The sequence below is a fragment of the Amphiprion ocellaris genome, chromosome 11 (assembly GCF_022539595.1).
Source record: "Amphiprion ocellaris isolate individual 3 ecotype Okinawa chromosome 11, ASM2253959v1, whole genome shotgun sequence".
Lineage (NCBI taxonomy): Eukaryota > Metazoa > Chordata > Actinopteri > Pomacentridae > Amphiprion > Amphiprion ocellaris.
In genome coordinates this window covers 12,383,124-12,403,751 of record NC_072776.1, presented here as the reverse complement: position 1 = coordinate 12,403,751, position 20,628 = coordinate 12,383,124, and the positions used below count along the sequence as shown (strand labels likewise).

The following is a 20,628-nucleotide window of genomic DNA, read 5'->3' as shown; positions in this document are numbered from 1 at the left end:
TTAACAGCTCACAGAGTCTTCTCCATTCAGAGTTGCTCATATTTCCATCTGGACATTAAAAAAAAAAAAAAAAAGCTGAAAATATCCTTTGTTTTTGTCCCATTTGCAATTTTTTTGTTTGGCACTTTCCCCTTAAATGACGGTCCCAGAAATAACAGGATACAAAATCTCTTCCTGTTTTTTTTGCGTCTTTCAGCATTGTTAAATCATATTCTGCTGCTGCATTCATTATATTTTACCCTGGATGAGAGCATCAGCGAAATGAGTCACATTTAAAATGTAAATGTAAGTGCTCCAGTTGATGAAGACCCGTCAGGCTAATCTCTGGTACGGTGCATTTGCTGTGCCAGGTTTGGACAAAACAATCTACTTGTCAGCAGCAGACCTTTGAAATGATTAAAGGGAAGCACAAATAATACATGGAGGGCACATTCAGTATATCATGGTCAGTATGCACGTGTATTAATCATAATCTAGGGGTGTGCTGATATGAAAAAAGAAAAAAAAGAAAAGAAAAAGAAGAAATTCATGGCCCACATACATCGTGGTGGTCTTGCCGGCTCCGTTGTGACCAAGCAGTGAGGTGACATGGCCCTCATAGAAGGAAACGTTAAGGTTTTCAATGGCTGCTTTGTCACCGTAGATCTTGCTCAGACCGTGAAGGGAAACGCCCACTGGGAGATCTGAGAAATTCTCACCCATCTGGGAGGATAGATTGCTGGTATCTGAGAGAAACATGGCGACAGAAACATGTAAATCAAACCAACAGCAGACAAGAATTAAACGAAGAGTGAGAGGAAATATCATTGTAGTGAGGTGTCAGGGTCCTAAAAAATGACACAGTGAAGACATCATGATTCTGCTTGAACGATATCTTTTTTTTATTGTACCTTTCCCCTTGTCATCGGAGAGAACAGGCTGGTTGCTCTGCATGATGTTTGTGAAGAGAAGTCCACTGCCCGCCGCTCTGCTCTTTGACTGACTGCAGCAGCACAGGTCAGCCCAGAAAGAGAGTTTGAAGGGGAAGTACCATGGGGCAGGGATGCCATATTTTCCTGATTGATCAAGAAAAATGCAAAGAGATCTCACACATGATACATGAAAAATATTTACAGATATGTGTACTAAGCCAGCCTTTCTGCATTTGCTTCAATTAGGGGTTGAGTAAAATACAATTATCTTGATATTTTTAACCATCTGGACCCCAAAACCTGTTATCAGGTTTGACAGGCATGTTATATTTTTGAAAAGACATCAGAACCTTACCATTTATCAAAGCCAGATAGTCAGACTTTCCTTGGAATACTCATCTGTTGTATGCCCTTCCATCTTTGAATGTAGCTAAACCTCTGCATAAAATGTGATATTTGATCAAAATCACTTTTTTATACATGTCTAAACTGAAAACTTGCCCAAATTTTTCTCTAATTATATTCTCTAAAAAATAAAATTGAATTCTACAGCCCTTGATGCATCGGTGAAGCTACACGAGTGATTCGACTGCGACCAACAGTCATGTGACAAGAGAGAGTTTTCGGCTGAACTGCAGGATGTGTTTCCACAGAACAGGGAGGAGACAAGTATGAAAAACTATTTTTAAAAAGTAAAATATCAATCGTATGAGAAGTAACCATTTCTTCCCCCCCCAGGGTTGGTAACACCCATGGGCACGAAATGGTGCACATGTTGACTCAAGGTTTTTTCAACTTCTGTTAGCCAGAGAAATTCAACTAATGTTGGTCATTTTTTACTTGTGGCTTTGCAGCTTTGTTATACTGCACAAAAGACATGTTTGAGTTCCCTCCGCTTCTAGTGATGTCTGTGCTGTTTCTGTAGAGATGCAGGGCTTTAAATTGCAGTGAAAAATTAGTCCACAGTGAGCAAAAATGCCCAATAATTGCTTGGGGCTCAGATGGTTAAGCTAATGCAATTCGCCAGGAATACAAAACGAAAAAAGAGAAACCAGACTATTTTCTTCAGTAGATGTCAGCATTTTGGTGTCTTACTCTCACAATTTGACAAACATAATGCTAATTCTAATTTTGTCATGCTATGATAACATTGCTATTGTGTTTGAAGATCAGCTGACCTGACAAAGAAGACTAGTAAAAGCAAAATCCAACAAAATGCAGGCAAGCTTGGCAATCTGTGTCTGATGTACTCTATTTTACTATCAATATTTGGATGAATGAGGGAAGACTGGTGATTTTTCAGTCCTACAGTTTACCTGGAAAGACCATGCGGATGTAACCCCCGATGATGAAGTAGAGGATGGAGTCAATGAGCATCAGCCAGCACAGCCAACCAAACGAGGCGGTATCTCCAGCCAAGGGCGAGGTGTATGAGTTGCTCCACTGAATTCCTAAGCAGGTTAACAGAATGAAAGTTTGATGTAGTCGTCCACTGATTCAGTTAGCTTACATCTAAGTAGTAGTCAGATGTTTTTATGCTTGTACCTTCTCCTTGGGCCTCGTAGCGGGAAGCATATTGACTGGCATAACTAAAACAGGTCGGCGAGAACAGACTCTGCCAGAAAATCAGAGAGAAATTAGACAGGATGAAAAGCCGAGGTGAGAAAAAGAAACCTCAGAAGTATATATTTGTAATGTTTTTCACAATACTCTTCCCTCCCTTTGTATTTGCTCTTGACAACTCTGTGTAGTATGAAGGGATAAACTGCACAAAAGCCCTCTTCAACGTGATATGAAAAGTTTTGTTCAAGGGAAGAGAGGCTTTAGATGTGTGCAATAAGTGTACAGCAGATCAAAACTGAAATGTCTGACCTCAATTTTATGATCATCAGACAGCGACGACAAAAATAAAAACAATTTTCAAAGAATAAAGGTGTATTATGCAAATGTGTACACCTGTGTTCAGCAGATTTAAAAGGTTTATCTTTACTATATCCCTACTTGTAAACCTCACAACAGTGAGTTATTCAGACATTCTCATTAAAGAGCTAATATATTCTGAATCATTGTGTTAGTAGAATAGCTTTCCTAGGTGGATAGAGTAAAGAACTGTTTGAAATAAAAGGGAATGACATTTTATCTCCTCCTATATTATCTCTCCAGAGCAATCTTCCATTATGTGGTATTTAAATTACAACACAGTACACACATAGGTTTAATACACATGACAAAAGGAGGTTCAGAGGAATCCTTACCATAGCGCTCTTCTGGGAAAAGGTTAGATTAGTCTCCATAGCCATGACTATGATGAAGGGGAAGAAGCAGAGGACGTACAGGAGGCTGCCGCTCAGGCTGGCGATGTAGGTTTTGTCAAAGAAGGAGCTGACCAGGTAGCTGAAGGCCAGGATGCTCAGGCCGTAATCACAGAGGTACAGGAAAATTAGGAAACCGTCACTGTTGGCCAAGATGTTGCCATACTTCAGCACCAGCGTGAGAATGAAGATGGTCAACACCAGGTAGGCGGCACACTCCAGGAACCAGGCAAAGAAGTGGCTGAGTGGGTTCACTCCCATCATTTTCATGTACTATATGACAGGTGGATGAGAAAACATGCACAGGCCAGTTAAAACACAGGACAGTGGAGGAGTGTATAAAACAAAACCAGAAAGTATGTGAGAGGGGGAAATTGAATTAAAGGATTTGTGGCTGTTTTCAAAACTCAAACAGAAAGGTTATGCATATCACACTGTCAGCAGCTCATCAGAAATAATTTGCGTTTATCACTGACTGTGGGTGTCTAATTACATTTTAGAAAGTTATAAAAATAAATAAATAAACATTACCTCATGCAGTCTCATCTCTCTCTCATGCACCAGTTTCTTCACAAAATGGGCCACAAACAACATCCAGGCAATCATCAGCATGAACGGGAAGACAAAAGAGATGGCCGTCAGGTACCTAGGGAATACAGACATGCCAGCTGTCAATCACACTCTGAGAACATCCAATCACTGTCACACAAAAATAATAAAAAAAAAAAAAAACAGATGAAAAAGCCTATCATACAGTCACCAGCTCAACAGGCAGTGGAAGAGTAACACTGGTGAAGGTTTGGGAGATTTTGACAGCTATGTTCTGATCCTTGCATTATTTCTACAAATAAATGCCCGTCTATTATTATTATTATTTTTTTTTAACCAGTTATATCTGGATATATAGGATTTTAGTGCTTGCTGTTTTATATACTATGTATCCATATTTCACTGCTATCATGTCAGGATTTGTGGGATTGAGCAATAAATCAGATGGAAGGAGAGGCAAGGATCATCATATCTTATAGCTGGTCACACGGCAGCCAGCCAGAGACAGAGGCCCACTGGTGATTCTTAGATGAGATATCAGCATTGTCTTAAGTCACACTTCAGGACAAGCGGAAACATAGGCATTAAGTTCAAGCAAGATTTATTAGAGACAATGTAGTGTATCGATGGGCAGGATAATGCCAACCCCATGCTGGAGTGGAAATATACTACAGAGATGGGTGGTGTTCTTTATAGGTGGATATTAAAGGGCTGAGGGGTGTTTGACTGTATGTGTGTATATAAAATGAATGCACAATAATAGTGAATATTCATGCACACGGTGCAGAGCCAATTATAATGTGACAGGTTTCCGAGAATGACTACTTACTGTCAGTCCCAACTGGCAAATGAATAATGAGAGAGCATGCATTATTCCACATCAATGCTTGTATCCCCTCTGAGACACTGTGTATCCTTTCAAAATTCTAAGCATGCATTAATATGGGAGCATGTTTATACTGTATGTGGGTGCTTTCGTTTGTACTGTATGCGAGTGTGGATTCAGTAATTCCGGAAACTCACTCATCTCTGAGATAGCATGGATAGGGGAAGGGCTGCAGCTGCACAGCTGTGTCTGTGACTCTCTGCCCAGTCTGGCTCTCAATGATAGCCCGATCAATGTTCTCCTGCAGGTAGACAAATCCACGGTTGTAGCGCATCCTATAACCTTCTGGGACGTGTGTGTCTTTCGCAAAGAAAGGGGTCCTAGCTCTGTCGGTACGCATGACGTTGTCCATATGCATGCGGATGGTGTAGCTGACTTTGGGAGGCAGGGAGGATGTTGATCTGGCCTTCCTGGATGAATCCTCCTTTTTAAGCTTGAAGATGACACCTGAAAGACAGATTGTACCATCTCACTGCACAAACTTAAGAACATAATGCAGCACCAGAGTAATGCTTCATCACCCCAGATAAACTGGTGCAGAGTCACATCTCCTGTAAGCGTCCGTATCTCAAATCATTACCAACAGCCTTTACAAAAAGCACAGCCACTAACGCTGACACAAGTCCAAAAAAAAGCTGTGAATTACTGCACAGTGAAGAGGAAATTAACAACTTGGGTGGTTGTAAAACTGAGCTGTAGGCCTCTGTTGTGCAGAACCTAATGGCTAATCTACTGGGATTCTCCTTATTATGAAGGGGAAGTTTAATCAATATCATAAGGCCTTTTTTTTTTTTTACTGTATTACAGTGGGTGGAGGTGAATTAAGACGACATGCACATAATTTAGCTGTCAAGGAATGCAAAACCAACCAAAATGAACATTCACTCCAGCAAACTGGAAATCGCTGCCAGACCTACATGCATGTTACACTGTTCAGTGGATCTGTAGGACTGAATGAGTTGGTTCCTTTGACAGATATCTGGACGAATTCAAACAATATTTACTCACTTGCATAGAGATCGCGGTTTTTTGCAAGCTCCTGAGCTGCAGAGTTGAGCTGGTCGGCAGAGTCAAAGCCACGGTAACGGTCAAACTTGATACAAGAGGAGAGGCTCATCATTAAGGTGGACAAGGTGGTGATCTGCTTCAGGATGTGTTTGTTCTGCTCCAACATCAGCGTCATGTTAGCTGTGAAAAAGGAAAGATATTCACACGATGACCGATAGGGCTAAAACAACCCTAAGTGCAATTTAAGCTTTGACTGCTGTTAATCCAAATGAAAATAACTTTAGTTGTGCCTATTATGTGTCAAACTCTGTTCTGTTTCATCTTAACATAGACGGAAATATGGTCTGACAATACAAGTAATCAAATTAAATGCACGTATGTCAACGGCAGATCTTGTAGAAAAAAGACCTTCAAATGCTCACTCACAGAAGTTGCTGAGAGTCTCCTTCATTCTGCCGACATTGATGCCTGTCTGCATCTCAATGAAATTCTTCACAAAGGAATTGCCGAGGGAATTCTGGCAGAAAGGGGGAGAGAGTGGAGGAGATTATGAACAACATCAAGATTCAGCTGCTGAAACTCATTGAAGACCACTGCAAAGTTTATCTCAAGATTTTCAGACAACAGCGAGCCAGTTAGAATGATCAGGCACAAAGAAGACAGTTCGGAGTTTTCATACCTGCAGCATTGGCAGAGTGTGGCTGAGGAGTTTAGCAGACTGTATGATGTAGCTGGAGGATTCAATCCAATCCTCGGAATATTTCCTTAGATTTGCAAACTCCTGCAAGGTGCCGTTGGCCTGGGCAATGTTAGGACAAGGACAAGAATGTGTGAAACGGCTGGGTATCAGGAAGAATTCATAGTCTGGTGTGTGTGTGTGTGTGTGTGTGTGTGTGTGTGTGTGTGTGTGTGTGTGTGTGTGTGTGTGTGTGTGTGTGTGTGTGTTTGTGTGTGTGGCTGTGGGAACTGCAGCATGCTGAAAACAAAGTCAAACTTGCTCAAAATAGAACCACAGCTGAAGATGGTGGCGCATACAAATATGTGTACACCTCAGTTAACTTTGATTTTCTTGTTTACTACATGGTGGTGGAGGTGCAGGAGCACTAAAGAAACAGCTAAAACCATAAAAATCTAGAAATAGCAGTGACAATAACATCTGCAAGGAAAGTGACAAAGTCAAATGAGAGATTTCGAAGAATTAAATAGAAACTTCTTGGAGCTCATAAAGTTGCTAACCTCCAGATCACCCGGAAAACAAGGGTGCTGAATCAGAAAAGAGTGCAGAGATGGCCACACACAAGGCCAAACTGTTGCAGTCTGTAGGTAAATAATTCAAGCAGCTTAGCCAGCAAACCTGCACAATATTGCCAGTCGGCACTGTAGAGGTTTATTGATAGTATAATAATTAATCAATAAACGTGCAGAGTAAATCGTAGAGGTGGTAACTTATGCATGAGTTCTTTTAGAGCAATGGTGTCAAACTCATCTTAATTCAGGGGCCACATACAGCCCAATTTGATCTCACGTTGGTCACACCAGTAAAATCACAGCATAATAACCTCTAAATAACGACAGCTCCAAATTTTTCCCTTTGTTTTGGGGCAAAATAGTACATTCTGAAAATGTTCGCATATCTTTTTAAAAGTCATTAATGAACAACCTGAAATTTCTTAAGAAAAATAAGTGCAATTTCAACAATATTATGCCTCGGTTTATCATTTACACATGTGCATTCCAATTAAAGACCACAGAGTATCTGAAAAGGCAAAGAATACTTTCAAAATAGAGGTTACGTTTATAGAAAAATTGCAGTTGATGTCTTCTCTGTAATTTATACACTTTACAAAGTCATCCTGCAGGTCGGATCGGACTGTCTGGTGGGCTGGTTTTGGCCCGCGGGCCATATGCTTGACATCCCTGCTTTAGAGTTTGTACCTTTTCCATGATGTCCCTGGTGGTGGGTGTGTCTGGGGTGTACAGGATCTGTCCCATCAGCATTGGTTTGAGGAAGGCCCATGCAAAAGCTCCTCCTGTGGTGTTGACCATGTCCAGGTACAAGTTCTGACAGAAAGGAGCTACACAAGGAAACACGAGAGGAGAAGCTTTAGACATGACGTGAACGCTTTTATTTGTCCAACAATAAATTATAGCTTTAAGCTCATTTTTGAGCTGAAATTATAAAGTTGGTATTGTGTGATCTTTTTCTTATTGTCAGCAAATCCCAACTAACAAAAAGCCCCTAGCCCATTCATTCCTGATTAATGTGATAGTTTTGGTCTTTTAATTGGATTTGCTGATTAAGAAACAAACAGACTGTCTCCACTCATATCCTTCATCCTCATTTCTTCACGAACTGTAATGCAGGCAAAACAAAACTTCCACTGGGAGCAAAGAAATCAAAATGCTTAGTCATCATAGTGGAAAGCTCTCTAGCTACTGGCTCAAATTGCTGTTCCACTTTTGAGCTTTGAATCTTCACTTCTTGTGTGCCCTCATATCAGAATTTTTCAGAAAGGTAATTTGGATAAAGGTTTTGTTACTGACACTAAATCATGCTTTAGGCTGAGAAGAAAAAAGCTGGTAAAACTTTGGAAAAATCTCTTCGAAGTGTATATATGGAATGATATTCATTTTTAACTGTGTCTATTGTGACTACCTTTACTACTTTACTAAAACATACATAGACACCAAAACAAATACTATAAATGCTTTTGACAGAAAACAAATCACGTGATAAACGCTGATTATTAAAACCAAATATACATAACTGCACTGCTTATAGATTTCAGTTTGACACAAATCTGTCCACCTCCCAACTTACTGGCATTTCGTGGAATCTTGAACCTCTCAATCATCTCCTCCCTCTCTTGGTTGTTGGAGAAGTAGGGACTTGACTCTGCAGTGGTAGGGAGTTTGGAGATCCCAAACAGAGCCATGATGCCGTTGTTACACAACGCCCGAGAAAGGGTCACGAATGTAGCCTGGGTAGAGATGCTGCTCCTCTGTCCTCTTGTCATCTAGGGGGCAAAAGATTGGAACGTTTTCATCTTTTTAACAATGATTTGTTTGTCTCATGTAAATGAAATTCAAACTGGAGGCTCCCTGGCATCAGTAAAACAACATGTTGTTGACTGAAACATTTCAGAGCACTGAAAGCATTCCTCGCTTTTGGCTACATGTAAGCGCAGTCACCACACAAGCAATTGTGTAGTAGTAAAGTGAACACACCTGTCTAAATTCATTGTTGGCGACCAAGTTGAGATCTTCGATGGAGATCAGGTAGCTCTGCAGTTGACTGACAGCAGGAAGAAAGTTGTCCATCATGTCTGTTATAAATTCAGTCATCTGAATCATGACTCCCACCAGGCTCTGCATATCTTCAGACAACACAAACTGAAAGAAAAGTGGTGACATTCAGACATCTTTCGATCGACAATGAGAATTTCTGAGATATAATTATTCACCTCAACATGCCAGTAATAAATATTTAAGACAACCTTTGATGAGCTGCAGTTTCTCCCATCTGCTCTTTACTTATAAGTGTGTCAGAAACATTGGTAAACTTTTCAGTAACTGAATTTTTGCACTCTTGGGGACCACAAAAACAAGCTGTATAAACACAACACTGGCATACTATCAGCTTAGGCTTGATATGGGAGAATGTAAAACCAAAATAATGAGCTGAGAGGAACTGCAGGCTGGTGATAATCCTCTGTAGGTTTGTCATTATGGGTGACAGGGTTGAAAGCAGCTTAAAACGCTGCTAAAATCAAACAATCAGAGGAAAATGAAAAACACTAGTTGCATCTTATGTTTGGTTTTATGACTTTGCCACAAAAGCTGACCAAGATCCAATATAGATGTAGGAAAGGCGTGTCAACGGCAACATTCCACACAAGCAGGGTCACATATGTAAGAAAATGCATTTCAGATCCGCTGTTTCAGGTTAATTTGTCACAATTGAATGGAATTTTGTCTAGATTCTGTTTGGATTTTTTAATAGAAAGATATGTCAAAAGTCTGCATTAGGTCAGATGAAAAAAAAGGTTGAAAATAACTAAAATTATCTTTGATAGTTGCCCTGAAATTGATGAGAGAGTTTTCGTAGTATCAATCTGTGTAGTTAACTAGAACTGCTGTCAGTAAGACCCACATTCAAATATCAATTGTGTGCTGGAGCTTTTTGGGATGGACAGGGGGTTTGGTGGATCAAATAGAAATACATCAGTTATAAGAAAAAAAGTTATAATTCAGAATGTGTCAGAAAGAAAGAGCTCTGTCTAGTGAACAAAGGCATTTCTTTCTGACTCACATGCTCCTCAAACAAACACTGTCAAAGGAATGCATTTTGTGAGCGGCAACAGAAATGATTCACGGTCTCATTACAGAATAAAGTGCAGTCACAGGAGTCACACGTTATGTGGTGTTTTTTAAAAAAACGATGGCGAAAAGTACTTTGAAAAAAGACTCAGGGCCTTACTCTGTAGGCAACTTTTTCCAAGTTCGCGTGGCGAGCCATCAGCAAAGCAAATTCATACCACTGCTCCATGGACATGGAGCAGAAGGTCTTCAAGATGGTCGCACTTGTCTGACTCATGTTTGCAGATGGTGTGGAGCTGCAGTGACGCAGGTTTACCAGCCAGGAAAGGATCTGTTCCAAAAGCATTAAGAGAGGCACTATTGTGAACAGGAGCACAGGATGACATACATTGTACACAAAACAGATAAATATGAGTCATGGTCTGGTTCATATCAACAATACCAAACTCCTACTTCAAACCATTCATCAATTTATATGATAACTAGGATTCTAAATCCCTATGTTAAAGTGGTGATTTGGACAATGTTAGGTCAACAACATGTAGCGTGTTTTAAGAGGTAACCATAGATGAAGGTGAATCAGAGGAAGAAAAGATCCAATCAGTCTGAAACAGCCGGCAATCAGGGAAATTAGTTCCAACTCACAGGATGTGTGTGGTCCCTCAGTTTTTGAAGTGTTTTGAGTTTAGTCCTCCGTGTGATGTGCAGACGACCATGTTTTACCTCCAGTTTCTCTCCCTCTCTGCACTTTTTCCTACCTAATCTGCAAGAGGGCAGCCTTTTAATCTGCTCTGTTGAATGGCTGCCCTGGAGAAATGCTCTGAGTACAGTGACCAGCCACTGACTGATCTTGATTAGGATTGCAATTCAGTTCACTGTACTGTAAAAGCAACAGCCGGGTTTATTTCAGCATCGTCACTAATGTGTTGAATACAACAAAAGTTAGATTTAAGCTGCACCCTGTAGCACCGGTCTTAGGGAACATACACTACAACCACAATAACGCAAGCCCACATACCGCACACACATCTGTATGTATATAAAAGTTCATAGGATGATTTCTCTGCACAGCTACCCGCATTGAAAAGGCAGCTGAGTTCGTGATACGTACTGTCCTTGACTCACCTCTAAATTATTGTTTGGGAGAGTGGTATTCATCAGGAGGTGAAGAGCTGCTGGAGCAAAATTCATGTGTTGTTGAACGTCCAAAACAAAGGCTGTTTTATTCCTCAGCATATCACCGACTGTCATCGTTCCTGGGAAACAATAGAATGTAAGTGCTAGCCAAGTAGTTTTTGTTAAATTTGTTTGTATTAGGTAGAACCCGTATATCTATTTTTGTTCAAAACAGTGGAAGCTCTACACAGTCTGAATTTTTGAATTTACCTTTTTTTAATCAGATTTTTTAATATTTAGCGAATCAAGGAGTTATAAATCAATTTTTAATGTAGTTCTATATACCAAGTGCATCCATTGTTATGGAACAGATTCACAAATATGTTCACATGCAGGTTTATAATGGCAATTCCAAATACTGGTTTTATATACACTACCGATGAAAAGTTTAAGGTCACTTAGAAATGTCCTTATTGTTGAAAGAAAAGCATTTTTTTTCAATGAAGATAAAATTAAATTAATCAGAAATACAGTCTAGACATTGTTAATGTGGTAAATGACTATTCTAGCTGGAAACAGCTGATCTTTAATGGAATATCTACAAAGGGGTACAGAGGGACATTTCCAGCAACCATCACTCCTGTGCTCTAATGCTACATTCTGTTAGCTAATGGTGTTGAAAGGGTAATTGATGATTAGAAAACCTTTGTTCATTTATGTTAGAACATGAATAAAACTGAGTTTTCATGGAAAACATGAAATTGCCTGAGTGATTCCAAACTTTAGAACGGTAGTGTAAGTGTGTCTGTTTTGGCCAAAATGACACATTTAGAAGCTAAAAAGTACAATGCTAAGTGACCTCAACTGTTTACCAGTCAGTCGCAATCAAAGAAACAGTAGCCGCAAACACGGACCAAGTTAAAATGGAGAAATGGAGCCCTAAAATAATTGATTTTTGTCACATTCACAGCAACAAGCAAAGTGTTGTCATCAGATAAAACTGAGCAACATACAAGCTGAAACGAGCAGTCTGGTGTCATGAAAAGGTTTCTGATCTGCTATTCTCTTCTTGTAGAGTCTGCTTTTGTCTTTTTTTATGTTGTTGTTAATACAAATGTGAAAAAAGATTTAAACCTGGATTCTGGACAGTTCATAAAAGATATAAACTCTCCTTCTTTCATAAGTCTCCTTCCCACCAAGCAAACAAAACAAAACAACATTAGGAGTAACAAGTACAGTGTGTGCCGAGATAATGACATATAAGACGGGAAGGTCTGGCACATCTATAATGAAAACTGCAGCATTAGTGCTGGAATGCACAATATCGCAATATTAAAAACCGAAACTGCTGTGATATATAAAAATGTCTCACCTGGGAAGGTGACGTTAATGCTGAGAGACCTCAGGCTGCTGGTGTTAAAGCCCAAACCTTGAGTCATCACAGAGCTCCTGTATTCACACACACACACACACACAACACAAACAGACAAATCCACTTTAATCAAGAAACATGAAAATTATTTAACACCCTTCATTTCTGTCGCATAAAATGCCACCGGGCACCCTGCGGGCTAAATGGACCCAGGTGAAAATTCAGTTAAAAGAACACAACAACCAAAACAAACAGCAAGAGGTCACTTTCTGATTTTGCAGACTTCAATACCATTAAATCCTGCAAAGGGGAGTTTTGCAAACTGCAGGAGCTTAAAATTATACTAACCGGATATGAGAGGTAGCGATCTAAACAATGGTGAGAGCAACGTTCTTCGAACAAAGTGCTGCTCTCTGCTGTGAAAACCCCACAAAGACAAACCTTTTATAAAGGCTAACTGAACAATGAACAATTCTGTACCAGTTTGCATGGAAATTGTAGTTCATTGGGTCTCCAATGACAGTCTGGAAGATGGCATCGGACATAGTGCTGGTGTTCATTTGGAGACTCTCGACCAAGACTTCCAGAAGGGGAAGGAAGGTGTGACAGAGCTGGCCAGGCATTATGGAGAGGGCCTCCATTACTGCACGAGCAGAGTCCGTTTTCTCCAAGACACACACCTACAATAAATCAGACATTTAAATATTGGTTTTGGCTCTTTATTGACAGTGACAGTGTAGAGAGACAGGACATTAGAGAGCAGAGGATGATCAAATCAGTGCAAAAAGCACAACATATGCCTTTTTGGTCGAATTTTATGATCCAATGAATACAATAGAAATTAACTGGTGAGCCAAAAAATATGTCCTAACATGGTATGGGAATATTTGACTTGATAGTGGACAAAAAAAGTCTCTCTGTGCTTCAAAGAACTCTAAAAGAATTTGACTGGGGTTTTGGTAGGCTGTTTGACACCGATAACAAACAATAGCTTTTGGCATTTCATTAGAAAAGGACACATCAGCATCACTGTCAACCATCAAAAAACCCTTTCAAAGAACTCAGTGTCATAACCACAAGAGAGCATGAGCACCCTAATAATGTACATCTGTACTACTAGGAAACGATAGCATGAATGTGCATCAGGATCTTGTAGTTACAAAATCTTTCAAGATAGTGAATTTTTCAAACAAATGCAGACTAAAAAATAGGCATGATTGGTAGCATACAGTGTAACTCACTGTATGGATGTACTGAGGCTAGAAGAGGAATGTTTCTGAACTGAGTATTTGCTGGCTTTTAATATTTTTTCAGTATAAAACAGTTCCACCGATAGTTGTCGGTACATCCAACAGTAGACAAAAAAAAAAAAAAAAACTGTCAAAAGCTAATTTGGTGTGCTATATTTTTTCAAGGATTCAGTACCTGACCAAACGTGAACAATAGTCACAATCGTCCTTGTGTTTCTGAGTTATGGCACTGAATAAATCAGTATAGTGTTTTTGCTAAATATAATGATATCACAATGAAACTGACCTTTAACATTATGGATATTAAACAGTTTTATTCTATTATAGTATATGCATATGAAATTTTAGCATAAATGGCATATGAATTCTTGAGTTATTGCCAAAAACCTCTTTTGTGAGGTTACAGTGATCTTTGACCACCAAAACCACACCAGTTCATCCTTGATGGAACATTTACATTCAATTTAAAGAAATTCTCTTGAAGCATCCAAGAGATATTGTGTTTATGAAAATATTATGCCTCAAGCCACATCTGTTGCCGGTGCGGAGGCATAATCATGTCATCACCCCTGTCCTCTGAAGTAAAGCAATGATTGATTAACATGCTAAAATCTGCTCATAATAATGAGATGTTTTTCTCGGAATTAGCAGATCTTTTATGTTGGAGAAAAAGATTTGAAGTCCCTTGGATGTTTTTTTTCTTCCTTCTTTGTGATTGCAAATGGTTTCCATAGCTTTTTTCATTTTAATTTGCCATTTTTCCTATTTGGACCGATGATGAATGCGTGAAAGAGACCTGTGATCTCAGGTTGCCCAGTTGCTTTGTGAATCGCGGGTGTGTCAGGTCGATCTTAAGGAGGTCGGCGGCTGTTTGGTAGGTCTGCTGCATCAGTATCAGGCTCTCTGTGAAGGGCGGGAGAGGAAGAGAGAGAAGCAGAGGGAAAGAATGAGAGCAAGAGCGACGCTATTAGAGTCTGGAATCTTAGAGTAAGGTCTGTAAGGTGACAGAATAACATGACATCCCACTGGGCTTCATTACGACGCGCACCATTACAGGGCATCGTCGTCAGGCAGCGAGCAGCAAATGATGTGCTTAAAGTGAAGCCCTGTACGGGACTGATGGGGCCAGAAGGGCCAGTAGTACTAGATGCTGTCGTGCATTAAAACACATCTGACAAGCCCTAAGAAAGGCACCACCTCAGGCAGCAAGATGTGATGACAGAATATTTAATTAGTCCAAAATTAGACAATGGCAATGTTTAATCTCAGGCTGCTCAACACCTAGAGGCCTTTGAAATCACAACAGTGCACTGTGTGTGTGTGTGTATGTGTATGTGTGTGTGTGTGTGTGTGTGTGTGTGTGTGTGTGTGTGTGTGTGTGTGTGTGTGTGTGTGTGTGTGTGTGTGTGTGTGTATGAAGCATATGAGCGTGGTTGCAGAGAAGTGAAGCTGCTGCTGCTGCTTACCAAGTGATTCTATGCACTAAAAACATTATCACACAAACACAGACGCAAATTAAAAGGAGGTCATAGATGTCCACTTGTGTGAGTGCGAGGGGAGACGTTTAGCGAGGGCGGACAGGATAAGTGATTGAATTCTACTTTGCTAATGAGATTTAAAAAGGTGCTGAGTGGCTTTCTGCTGGAGAAGGGCCATATGGCCTTGGGCTCTTTGGGAGCTGAAGCTAAGCCGGTGCGAAGTCTTATTCCTCATATCTCCAGAATGAATCTTGCAGCACTGTAATCATGTATACAGTAATAACAGCATTAACTAAATGCTTTATGGTGTTCCCGTGCTCTCGCAACAGCTATCAAAAAGTTCGAGAAAGGGGTGGCAACCTTCCAAGCTGTGTGACTGTCTAACTGTCTGTGCTTATGCCTGCATACTGTCACAGTAGGAATGTAAACACAAGCTGCAGCATTAGTGTGAGCTCTTTAATGCAAAAACAATTAAACTAAGCATGAGTGGGAGGGAATTCACTGTGGAGTCAGTAGGCAAAGTTAACATTCATTTGGGGATTCTTCATTTAACTAATGAGTGCACATTTCGCTTTATAAAGCTACTCTTGGACCAAGAAGCCTATAACTGTCCGGACTGAGTGAAAGAGACGGTATATCCGAACCACTAAGTTACCTTGAGATCCATTGGCCAGCGCTCTGATCATATCTTTAATCACAGAGGAGAATGGAAAACCTTCAGGGAGCATATCACCAGCATTCATCAGGACATCTGGTGGTGGCCTGAAGAAAATGAAACAAGGGTTGTTTATGAAACAGAGCCCAACATAATGGTGAACTATAAAGCGCACATTTGCAAGATGGAGAGCAGTTTGCACATGTTCTGGTCAGTTTCGATATCAAGCTAGATATTAAGCAAAAGTTGAACTTACATAGGAAACGTGTCATGGACAGTAAGGGAGGCGACAAACCCAAGGGCACCGTCAATGGTCTCTTCTCGAGAGGTGTTCATGCCCCATGGCATGTCACTGCTGGCTACCTTCACAACAATGGCAAGATCAGGATTGGCAAAGAACGCGTGAACTGTCTCCATAACTTCTGCAGTGGTAGGAGGGACAGCGAGGGCTTTGAACATGGTTTGGTAGTCAATGTCGATCAGGTCTATGAAGTCATCTATTGTGCCTCTCATCTTCATCACATCGCGTCTTTGTCGAACTCTTAGGGTGTGATTGTTGCCCATCATATCTGACTGAATCCTGGGATGTTGGTTCATGGGGGGCAGAAGACCACCGGTGCTTACCAACTGTTGCAGCATTGCGATTATGTTTTCAGCTAGACTTTCAAACAGTTCCACATTTGCTTGCATGTCCATACTCATCTTGGCCAGGAAGGACAAGAGAGGCTTGAGGATGTCATGTATTTTGGGCAGAGCCTGACTCAGCAGATCCAGTCCAGACGCTTGAGTGGAGGCCAACCACTCCACCATCTCAGCCACCTTCTGCACTATCAAGCTTGTGTCGTTGTACGCCAGAAATTCCTCCAAGGCTTGGTAAACCATTGGCGCATCCCCCAATATCTTCATGTCGATCATCAGTTTGACAGCGTCCTTCATCATGTCAGTCAGAGATGTCTCATTAAGTCCAGTGAAATTTCCCCACATCATGGGGGGGATGTCAGATGAGGTGATGTTTGCAGAGGTCAGGAAAATCATTGCTGCTTCTTCGAAGAGCTTCTGGGATGAGCTGCTGTCTTGAATGCGATGAGAATTTTCCAGGATGTGTCTCAGTGCTTTCATCATAGCTTCAATGTACAGTTGTAAGTCAGGGGCCATACGAAGCAACTCATCTGAGAGCATTTTCATGGAAGACAAACTGTAGAGGGAAGAAATTCATTGAATTTGAGATTAAGTTCATTATACTGATATATGTTAAAAAAAAAAAAAAAAAAAAAAAAAATATATATATATATATATATATATATATATATATATATATATATATATATATGATCTAAAAATTGTGAGATGATTTTAAAGCCTCAAGCACTTCTGCGTGGACTAAAGACTAATTTTCCCCAACTTCTTTAATGCAGTGCAGCCCCAGCCCATGTTTTTATCCATTTCCTTAACAAAATGATACCATTCCATTAATTTCTCAGATTTGGAAAGAAGGGATATTTCCTCATCATCACCATGTATACTTACTCACAGTTTTCCCGTTTTATCCTCGGTAATAAACTGTAGAGTCTTTTCCACTGTGATCAGTGATCTGTAACTCATGTACTGAGACCTGATTGATTTCCTGCGATATGCAGAATGTGATCCTTATCACCAAGCCAGTCTCATTATTGCAGCTGACATATAAAGGGAAATCAATTTTAAGAGGATGTCGCGGCTAGCTGAATCATAGTTAAGCTGCTATCTGCAGGCCTGCCTGTTTTCAGACAGACCTGCATTAAATTAATCAAGCTGAATGCAAATGTGATCACTCCAATTCCTTGTGTAATTAGGTGTGATTCGGATTGGTTTGACTGGTGCATTGTGGATAATGCTGCAACAACAAATGGATTGGTAAGTTCAAGGTTAGTTCATGAATTCTGTAGGTGAGTGAGTCTGTGGGTGTTTGTGGAAATGCAACTGATTTATGGCAGAAGTTCGTGGAAACGCAGACAGTTTCCACACTCAAATAAAATGCTGTTAAATATCATTAGACTGCCGTGTTCAGTGGGTTTTTATTTGATGCTGCACAACATTTTGATATGACTCTCACATTCTTCTGATCTGTCTGATCTAGTGAGGAGCACATTGTGTTAGCACTGACAAAGACTGACTGTTGCTGACCTGTTTTGCAACTGCATGTCCTGGAGCTGCTTGTACAAGTAAAGCTGTTCCTCAGGGCTCAAAGGCTGGCTTGTCAGTGTGGCGAGCTGGTTGCTGAAAGTCATGACGAACTTCTCTATCACAACTGTGTGGTTGATGTTGACTTGGTAGAGAGACCGAACAGTCTTGACAATCCTGGCGGCTGTGGAGCTCACACTGATTGGTCCCACACCCATGTGCTGTGCAGACAACATACAGCAAGACATGGACTATTAGCCATTTGCAACTTTCTGTGTATGTGTCAACACTGCCACCCCATGGTGAAACTGGTAATTGTTACTTGGGTAAGTGTTAGGCCTTTAGCACACATTTTACTATTTATTCTGATCAGAGAGACAAATATACTATGCTATTCAATTTATTTTTTAAAATTTCTTATTTGCTTTGGCATGTGGTAACTCACAGTTGTGTTCAGTTGGGAGTAGACAGTCTGGGCTGCAGCATGGGCCTCCAAAACAGGCTGCAGGCTGATGTTGCACCACATAGCCATGGTCACATGGCTTAACCCTGCTGCTTCTCTGACAGGCTCCCATACTTGGAGAACTTCACTGCACCTTAATGTGCCATTGGCCTTGAAGCGGGGGAAAAAAAGACAAACGTCTTATCACATTTCATGTGCACTGAAAAGAAAAACCTGTTCAGCTTGCAACATAGTGATGAAAATAGAACAAAGTGTCCGGGAGACAAAAGGCGGAATCACAAGGGACATATCTTAATCGCTCTCTTCTGACAGTTTTACAGAGAAGCAGAGAAAAGGTCAGAAGTCTCACACAGGTATCATCACATCCCATAAACTGGTGCACACCCACACCTTCTGTATGTATATACACAAACACTGCATCAGCTATAGAATGTCTGCCACGTCAGACAACTCTGAAAGGCCTTATGAAAGCTCTCAAGCTACAAGAGAGACACAAACACTTTAAAGTAACTTTGTATGCTATGCAGTATACTTTCACGTGGATTTTTAGGACTGACGATGATATGTTGAGAAAAGCATGTTCTCAGGCTGGGTTAAGTAAATAAAGTAGTAAATATGACAATTGGTTATGTAATTGTACATTTAAAGCAATATTTTAGCTTTTGGCAAAGATACCAGGAAATGACAAAAATGTCTGTATGGTAAATAAGACAGCACAGGGTGAACTTAGCAACATGTTCTGGTTTTACAGCATGCAAAATGTTGATGCTCATTTGTGAGCCTTAGAGATGCTGGTAGGTGGACTGAATAACCTTTGGGCAGAGACAGGGCAGCTCTCTGCTCTTGCTTCTAGTCCTTGTGCTAGGCTAAACTTCGCAGCTGCTATTGGTACTGGGGCTTCATATTTACTCCATAAACAGAGTGATGTCTGACTTGTCATATAACTTCATAAATGGCAAAACATTACATCAAATGTGAACCAACACAGCAGTAAAATCTACATTTAAACTTTTTATGTGTTGAAAATTTCATCAGTAGCAGTGGACAAAACATTAAAAACCTCCCAATATACTTTTGTTTAATTTCTGGCATGTCAACATACACACTTCTACAGATATATCTGCGATAAGTTAACATTGGCAGATAATATTTGCCTGACAGTGTATGAGTCACGCCCAGGTTTGAGGAAGAATACAAGCGAAAATCAGACAAGCATTTAAGTTGTTTTCCTTGTCATTTTTTTTCTTCTTTCAAAAAAAAAAAATCCCATTTCTTTCAATGGGATGGCTGTCTTTCAGTGTGGATTAGAGCAACACTTTGCACCATTTATTTTTTACCGCATGCTGAGGTATATTTTGATATGTGGCATTAATAATTTAAAAACAAATCCCAGCCTGCATCCAGTCAACAGCTATGTCCTGATAACGTCATTCAAAGTGTTCACTGGGCAAGTCAGACCCACATGTTATCTGTGTCCTGGTATGAGCATGTTGTCTGTCTGAAAGTCTATTTGAAGGTAAATAAATGGACAAATTCCTCTGCAGGTAGGTGGGACAGACAGATTGAAGTAGAAAGAACAACACACCTCACATTTTTCTTACATCTGTCAAGTGTTTTGCATACAGTTGATAAATTAGGTATGACGGCAGGACGAGAGAAACAGCTATTGTTAATTGCAATTATGCATGAAGATTTGTGTAGTGATACAGTAGCTCTCTTCTCCATGTCATTCTCACACACACGCAAATATGCCTACAAAAATGTGCCAGCAATTAATAAAGGCCTACAAGTGTTATTCTTGAGAGAACAGCATCTAACCTGTTGAGCTGCTTGTACTGTGCGTTCACTGGCGACCTGCATTCTTTCCGAGACCTCAGACAGGTTGAAATGACTGCTGTTCACAGACTGTGCCATTTCTGTCATCAGAGTCACCACGGGCATCTGAAGGCTGTGTATCATCACTGAAAAGGACAAGACAAAGGGTTTGTCCAACATAAATGGTTTTGGAAACTACTTCAATGACACTAAACTGACAAGTGCAGTACATGTCAAATTATTGTGGTATTTGTTATGTAATGCACAAGTCTGGTTTATTTTTGCTATGTTATTTTGGTGCCTCTGCATCACTGAACCGTCTCCTGATGACGC

At 40.4% G+C, this 20,628-nt stretch overlaps 1 protein-coding gene across 2 annotated transcripts in view; it reads right to left on the bottom strand.

The window, feature by feature from the left end:
* The window catches only part of abca12 (ATP-binding cassette, sub-family A (ABC1), member 12), a 67,228-nt gene that overhangs the window by 25,679 nt on the left and 20,921 nt on the right, over window positions 1–20,628 (bottom strand). For both annotated transcript variants that reach the window (XM_035951214.2, XM_023276758.3), the window contains 23 exons: window positions 20,299–20,441; window positions 18,463–18,630; window positions 18,021–18,238; window positions 16,114–17,052; window positions 15,858–15,964; window positions 14,521–14,627; window positions 12,955–13,154; window positions 12,475–12,551; window positions 11,112–11,242; window positions 10,147–10,317; window positions 8,895–9,059; window positions 8,488–8,683; window positions 7,602–7,741; window positions 6,346–6,465; window positions 6,093–6,183; window positions 5,667–5,846; window positions 4,796–5,105; window positions 3,755–3,869; window positions 3,167–3,496; window positions 2,457–2,526; window positions 2,228–2,362; window positions 891–1,055; window positions 542–725 (listed from right to left, as the gene is read on the bottom strand). In XM_035951214.2, the coding sequence (XP_035807107.2) occupies window positions 542–725; window positions 891–1,055; window positions 2,228–2,362; window positions 2,457–2,526; window positions 3,167–3,496; window positions 3,755–3,869; window positions 4,796–5,105; window positions 5,667–5,846; window positions 6,093–6,183; window positions 6,346–6,465; window positions 7,602–7,741; window positions 8,488–8,683; window positions 8,895–9,059; window positions 10,147–10,317; window positions 11,112–11,242; window positions 12,475–12,551; window positions 12,955–13,154; window positions 14,521–14,627; window positions 15,858–15,964; window positions 16,114–17,052; window positions 18,021–18,238; window positions 18,463–18,630; window positions 20,299–20,441 (4,462 nt within the window). The remainder of the gene's footprint in view (window positions 1–541; window positions 726–890; window positions 1,056–2,227; window positions 2,363–2,456; window positions 2,527–3,166; window positions 3,497–3,754; window positions 3,870–4,795; window positions 5,106–5,666; window positions 5,847–6,092; window positions 6,184–6,345; window positions 6,466–7,601; window positions 7,742–8,487; window positions 8,684–8,894; window positions 9,060–10,146; window positions 10,318–11,111; window positions 11,243–12,474; window positions 12,552–12,954; window positions 13,155–14,520; window positions 14,628–15,857; window positions 15,965–16,113; window positions 17,053–18,020; window positions 18,239–18,462; window positions 18,631–20,298; window positions 20,442–20,628) is intronic.